Below are 6860 nucleotides of genomic sequence, written 5' to 3' on the forward strand. Positions count from 1 at the left end.
TCTTCTCAGGGGAGGGGCAGGCATCCACTTAGTATTTGGGGCTGGGACCAGCCCCTCAGGAGCCTTTTACAAATGCCTCCTCCACACTGCCTTAGAATCACAGCCATAGTGAGCAAATATTAGAGATACCCCCAAAATGGACTCTCCGTTCCCCCCTTCAAAGCTATGCATTAATTTTTTTTTTTTTTTAACAAAACAACCTTCAAAGTCATCTCCATTACACTTAATATATTTGTCAAATCTGTGATTCCATTCTTGGAGATATTTTTCAAACATCTGTTTGGATGACTGAAAACACCTCCCTCATTTTTTTCTTCACCGCTTCATCAAATCACTGTCCTTTCATGTCCCTCTTCATTCGTGGAAACAAAAAGAACTCACACAGAGTGAGGTCAGGTGAGTTAGGGGTGTGGGGAAAGAGAGCCATGCTGTTTTTTGCCAAAGACTGGCTCACTGAGATGGCTGCATGAACAGATGCATTGTTGCGGTGGCAAAACCAGTCCCGTCTGCCACAAATCTGCCCTTGTTAGTTGCACAGTTACACTATCTTTTCACAACCTCTAAATAGAAAGTTCAATTATGTCAGACCTGGAATGAACTCCAAATGCACTCATTACAAGCCGACCATTTTCTTCCTATGAAAAGTTCATGGGCGTCCAGAATGAGGTTTGTCATCAATCAACATTTCACCTTTTTTGAAACAAGAAAACCATTTGTACACTTGAGTTTTTCCCGTAGCACTGTCCTTATAGGCTGTGTTCAACATCAGAACAGTTTCCGTAGCATTTTTTTCTCAGCAAGAAACAAAATTTTACAGCCGCACACTACTCTCTTAAATTGGCCATCACAAAAAATGAGGTTCAAGCGAAACTGCTTTTCTGAAAAAATTCACTGTGACCAGAGAAAACCTGCCCAAGCGACCCACTGGGTGTACTAACATAGAGCAAGTTGCTCAATGCTCGTCTGGCAGGTAAAGTACATACCACAAAAACTCCACTCTGCCCAGGGCAATTCTGGTTTTGGGGGGTGTGCCCCCTCATATGCAGGACCCATCTGTCATATTGGGCCAAAGGAAAAAAAACTTAAGCTGAAATAGTAGTACATGAAAAAAGTAGCCAAGAGGCTTTTCTTGAAATAAAGTATATAGATTAATAACAAACCGGACTTATAAAACTGTGAAACCTCCTAGAAAATTGACAATTATCTTAAACAGGACATCATAAAGGAAAGAACCATAGAAACAGGTATCACAGGGAAGTAAAGTAAGAGCTCACCTGTACATTCTTGTAATCTACACGTTTTTCACACAAGAGGCATTTTTTAAGAGGTTCCTTGTAAGGATTTTCCATTGTAATGGGCTAGGAGAAAGAGAAACATCTGATAATGTACAATGATGCATCGATTTTGAATATATCAAGTATTTCCAAAGTACTTAGCATGTCAAAGATGTCAGTGAACTTATATGCATGGAATCACTTTACTTCAGTTTTGTCTAAGGAGGAATTAACTCATAGGAGTCTAGGATAAAATATAATCTTCAGAGGAAAAAAAGAGGAGCCGTGGAAGTATTTCAGATTTGTATTCCGCTTTTGTGTCTTCACTACTGCCTCCAATGCCTCTCTGTCAGTATGCCCGCCTCTAGTACAGAGGCTTTACATTTGGACAGCATTTTGAAATCTATGATTCCTGTGGTCACAACTTTCAACAGTCTCGATGGAATTTATGAACTCAAAAGAGTAACTTTCTAAGAAGCGCATAGCCAGTGGGTCAATTCCAACTCATATGGACCCTATAGGACAGAGTCGCACTGTTCCGTAGGATTTCCAAGACTGTAAATCTCCACGGAAGTAGTCTCATCTTTCTCCCACAGCGGCGGTGGTTCTAACTACTGACCCTGCAGTTAGCAGCCTAAAATGTGGCCCAAGCCATTACCATGGCTCCTTTCCCTCCTTAGAACAGTGGTATAAACTAAATCGAGAGGATGCTTAGAGGGACTGGAAAAGTTCTCTGGCTCTTTTCCACTCCTGACACTTTCTAAGAGTTCTTGGATGTGCAAACACTTAAATGCACACCTACCATCCAAAAGGCGGATGGTTAGAAAACGTTCAAAGGTTTCCAGTGGTACTTTGGAGGAAAGGCCTGAAAATCTGCTTCCCAAAGGTCACAGCCTTGAAAACTCTATGGAGTTCTATTTGGAACATATGAGTCAAAGCTGACCTAGCAACAACTAACAAAACATTTCCTTAATTCAATTTACACTCAGCTCACACTACTTTGCTTCTTACAGCCTGACTATTGTTGTTGGGTGCTTTGGAGTAGATCTGTGGCTCCATGTGGTCGAGAACTGTCTGGTGGGAATTTTCTAGGCTGTAATCTTTATGGGGGATGATTACCAGGTCAGCCTCCCTTAGAGCCACTAGGTTGATTAAAAGCACCAATCCTCCAGTTAGTTGATGATTATGTAACTATTGCCACCAAGATTCTTCCCAGCCTGCTTGTTGTTACCGTTTCCCTGAAAATAAGACAGTGTCATATTAATTTTTGCTCCCAAAGATGCGCTAGGTCTTATTTTCAGGGGATGTCTTATTTTTCCATGAAGAATACGGTACACATTTATTGTTGAACAAAAAAGGAAATTTATTACCTGTATACAGTACAGTAGTTGTCATCACAAACCAGCATAACCAGACAAACTGAATCCTACAGTATCAAGAATTTCTTGTTACTCCTGCCACACACGCATGCAGGCACACGACTCACTGTCAAATTGTGAGTCAGTCAGACTCCATCAGGACAGAACAAGCAGCAGGCGGCAGCTTGTCCTGGCTGCACGTGGGCTCCCTGATTAAGAGACCTTGCACTTCCTGTCTGCTCCAGCTGCGTTGCGGCCAATGGTGGCACCCGCTGCTACAGTCCAGAGTCCAGAGTTATGTGGTAGCTCCGGGGGCCTTATTATCGGGGAGGCCTTATTTTCGGGGAGGTCTTATTTTGGGGGGTGCCTTATATTCAGTGAGAGGCAAAACTAAGTAGGTCTTATTTTGGGGGGATGTCTTACTTTCAGGGAAACACGATACTAGTTGCCACTGAATTGGTTCCAATACATAGCAACCCTATGTACAACAGAATGAAACACTACAGTCTTGTGCCATCCTTCTACTTGTTATGTTTGAACCCACTGTTGCAGCCACTACGTCAAACCACTTCCTTGAGGGTCTTTTTTGATGATCTCTACTTTTCCAGGGAGCCAATCCAGTTAACATGCACAAAGTATGATAGCCAAAGTCTCACCATAGTTACTTCTAAGTAACTGCGTGTCAAACAAATTACATTTCCAAGTAGTAAGAAAATTTAACCTGTCCAAGACCAATGATAATACTTTAAGTCACATGTGCACAGTGATAAAAACTGCAGTTCACAGCCTGATTCCTTCTTTATTATGAGAGCTCTCCTAAAAGTGGTGAACAAGATGAGGATAGGAAAAATATTAAGAATCCAAAACTAAGAAAGGAAGTAACCTATATCTGAGCTTTGTACTCACCAATTATTTATAATTATTCCATCCACCCAAATGACATTTCTTAAAATTCATAAATTTATGATATAAAAGGAAAATGTAGTATTATAGAAGCCATCCACCTCCTTGTTAGGAATCTAGCAATTCTCTTACTGCAAAACCCATTTCAATAAGTAATTTTCAATAAATTATAATTTTCAAACTATTATTTTAGTCATCTTCTACAGTTTAACTTTTACTTTATAAAGCAAAGATATTTGGTCCTATTTGCAAATGCCTTAAGAATGGAAAGAATAAAATTTCTTACCAGGTCCTCATTGCTGGTCACCTGTTTATATTGCGAACAAGCTCTTCTGTAGACTACTACAATTAAACAGAAAGCGACAAACCAATTATTTTTGTTAGTTAAGTAGCAAAAGAAAGCTGTTTGGTTTTGTGGAGGCAAGATAAATCAAAGGACACAATACAGAAAAAAAAGCACTTTGCTTATTATAGTCACAATGACTGGGTTAATAGCCTTTGGTTTTGATTGGGGACAAAGCGGGGCTTTAAATGGGTGTTTTCCAGTCTTTGGGAGAAAAGGTACATTATTTTCCCACCATATCTCCTGCTGTTCTCCCTGGCTACAAGGAGACTTTAATGCAAATATCCACAGTAAAAGTAACAAGAAGGCACTGTCATACCAAAGGCGGAATTACTAACAGACTCCACAGAAAGGAGCCGTTAGGCTTGGGCTGCTAACTGAAGGCCTGCGGTTCAAACCCACCAGGTGTTCTGCTGGTGAAAAACAAGGCTACCTACTCCTGTAAGAATGTACAGTCTTGGAAACTCCTAAGGCGCCGTTCTACCCCGTCTTAAGAGGGTCGCTATGAGTCAGGATTGACTGGCTGGCAGTGAGCTGGGTTTGCAGTTTGGGAAACAATGGAGCATCAAGCAAGGAGAGCCCTTTACCCGCGTGACTCCTGGAATCTGTGAAGCTGGCTGCAGCCGTGGTGAAATGCGTCAACTTTTTTCTCCCAAGAGCACTGCAAACAGCAACCACCGCTGCCATGATGCCAGCTCCTCCTCTTCCTTCCCCCTTTCCCAATCATCTCTGCCGGTCCTTCCGGTGCTTCCCCCGCCGGCTCGAGCGCCGCACTAAAGGTTCCGCGGGGGAACGCCGGCGCTGCGGGCAGAGTAGGCGGGGCTTTAGTGCGTCGGCCCACCCGCCGGTAGCCCGATGACACTTGTGATTGGACAGGCTCGCGCGAGTGCGCGCGCATCTCCAGGCTCTGCTACAGGCCCGAGAGCCTGGGTACCCGATTGGGGTTTCCGAGGGTCATTTCTGAAAGTAGAGGGGCGGGAACGCAGTTTTCTCGCGTCCGCCCTAACCCCTTCCCGCCCCTCCACCGAGGCGGCGTTGCTGCCCCGGGTGACAACATTTTGGCCCGGCCGTAGGGCCCTGTCATGGATGAAGGTGGTTCCCGCCTCCGCCGGCGGGTCTCTGTCCGCAAACGGAACCGCCGCAGCCTAGGGCCCATTTGTGCCGCCGCCGAGCTCGTGCCGGAGAATGTGGATGAGGAGCAGATGGTGGCGGGGAGCCGGCGGCGGAGAACCGTGGGCGAGCCACCCGTCGAGGTACTGCCCCATCGCCTCACATTCGGTGCACCCCTCGGCCCGTGTCCCTTCTTGGGGCGTGATGAGAAGCCCAGGCCTTCTCTCCTGCGTGCTCACCCAAAGGGTGCCGGGCACGGCGCCTGCGGAAACTCCAGAATGTTGGCACTTTCCCTCGTAGTGGCAAACAATCGGCCGGTTTTTGTTTATCTCTCCTTGGTCTCCCTTCTCTGCCTACTTAAGACATGGCGATCCCGAGACATAAAAGTTGTACCTGCAGCATAAATGGAACTCAAACCTAGACTCCGAACTTACTGCACCTACTGTACTAATAAAACCTGTCCTTTTTGAAAACACGCCATGTGCTGGGTACCCTACGGTATTTACGATATGCAACTTTGACAAGCGGCAGCAGGACCTGAGAAGTTAACGGCTATGATGTTGCTCCCTCAGAGTTTACATGTATCCCTTCCGTCTAGCGGACCGACCACCCACCACGCGTCTGCTGACTCGTCCTAGGAGGTCCCGGCGGATGGTCCGGTGGCCTTTGAAGGCTGGGTTTGGTAATAGGAGTCCGGCAGGGTGGTGTCAGAAACTGTTAGTGAGCTGACACCCCAGTAGATGTCCACCAACTTTGCTACTGTTTTAAGGATTTAGCACGGACATTAAGTCAGACAAGACTTAGAATTGCAGCATTCCCCTGTCCTAGGAATGCAGTGTAGGCAATTCACTCCACCCCGCTGGACATATTTCTGCAAAATGGAAGTGATAGTTTCCGTTTCGAAGAGTCCTTAGAGTTAAGAAATGTTGCAGAGCGTGTGAATTAGCATGTGAATACATTGTACCTTTGCATAGCTAGACAGCTAGACTGTTTTCTTTGATTATGCGGCTGCTGCCGGTTTTTTTAACTTCTCATAACAGTTTAAAGTGTTTTGTTTTTCTTAATCATTTCATGTGAAATTGTCAATTTTTTTGTTTCTAATTAACCCTTCCGACTCCTACTTCCAGGTTTTTTTGTTTTCCTTTCATCATGCACCAGGCTGCTTACCTCAAGGCCAGCTGTTCAAATACTGTCGTGGCTCCATTCCCCTCTTAAAGATTTATAGTTTTATAAACCCTAAGGATCAGTTCTACTTTGCCCTGTAGGATCACTATGAGTTGGAATTGACTTATTAGAAATGGTTGTTTTATATCTATCTATCTATCTGGTATTTAATAATATGCTTGCTGCTGTTTTCTGGATCTTTATAGAAGTTTCATGTGTATTTGTGAATTGAATCTTATACAACTTAGATATTATTACAATGTTCTGACTAACCGGGGACCTTGATGAATGTGTTGTTTATGCCTATTGATGACAAAGACAGGATTGAAGTTGAACCTGGTCAAACTATATTTGACAAATGACTATTTCAAAACAAGTTTCAGACTAAGACTAAACTATTTAGACGTATACTTGAAGTTCGTTCATGTTTGACAAAAAACCCACTGCCATTGAGTCAATTCCAACTCACGGCAACCCTACAAGGCTGGAAGGACTGCCCCTGAGGGTTTCCAAGACCATAGCTCTATGGGACTGGGAAGCCTCATCTTTCTCATAGTCAACCTCTATGACCTTTTTACAAGAGTATGAAATACTTGCATTAGAAAAGTAACTTTTCTACATCGTGAGAGTTTTCATCATGGGGTGTGTACCTTTTTAAAAAGACTTTACTTCCCCGCAACTACCAGGACCCCAATTCTGCCTTGCAGA

At 44.0% G+C, this 6860-nt stretch overlaps 2 protein-coding genes across 10 annotated transcripts in view; one reads left to right on the forward strand and one right to left on the reverse strand.

Moving 5' to 3' along the window:
- The window catches only part of MRPS18C (mitochondrial ribosomal protein S18C), a 10672-nt gene extending 6100 nt beyond the window's left edge, over positions 1-4572 (reverse strand). For both annotated transcript variants that reach the window (XM_045284212.1, XM_004703241.2), the window contains exons 1-3: positions 4466-4572; positions 3822-3877; positions 1275-1358 (exon numbers count right to left, since the gene is read on the reverse strand). In XM_045284212.1, coding sequence (XP_045140147.1) covers positions 1275-1358; positions 3822-3877; positions 4466-4565 — 240 coding nt within the window. In that variant the 5' untranslated portion in view covers positions 4566-4572. The remainder of the gene's footprint in view (positions 1-1274; positions 1359-3821; positions 3878-4465) is intronic.
- A 280-nt stretch (positions 4573-4852) lies between these two features.
- HELQ (helicase, POLQ like) overlaps positions 4853-6860 on the forward strand; it is a 52682-nt gene continuing 50674 nt past the window's right edge. For 4 of the 8 annotated variants that reach the window (XM_013004854.2, XM_045284200.1, XM_045284198.1 and 1 more), the window contains exon 1: positions 4855-5131. In XM_013004854.2, the coding sequence (XP_012860308.1) occupies positions 4961-5131 (171 nt within the window). In that variant the 5' untranslated portion in view covers positions 4855-4960. Of the gene's footprint in view, positions 5132-6860 lie in introns of all 8 variants that reach the window. The other 4 variants (XR_006679499.1, XM_045284201.1, XM_045284203.1 and 1 more) reach the window with 2 other exon arrangements.

The sequence above is a fragment of the Echinops telfairi genome, unplaced genomic scaffold, assembly GCF_000313985.2.
Source record: "Echinops telfairi isolate 266 unplaced genomic scaffold, ASM31398v2 ScPeMD7_7468;HRSCAF=8506_0, whole genome shotgun sequence".
Classification (NCBI taxonomy): domain Eukaryota; kingdom Metazoa; phylum Chordata; class Mammalia; order Afrosoricida; family Tenrecidae; genus Echinops; species Echinops telfairi.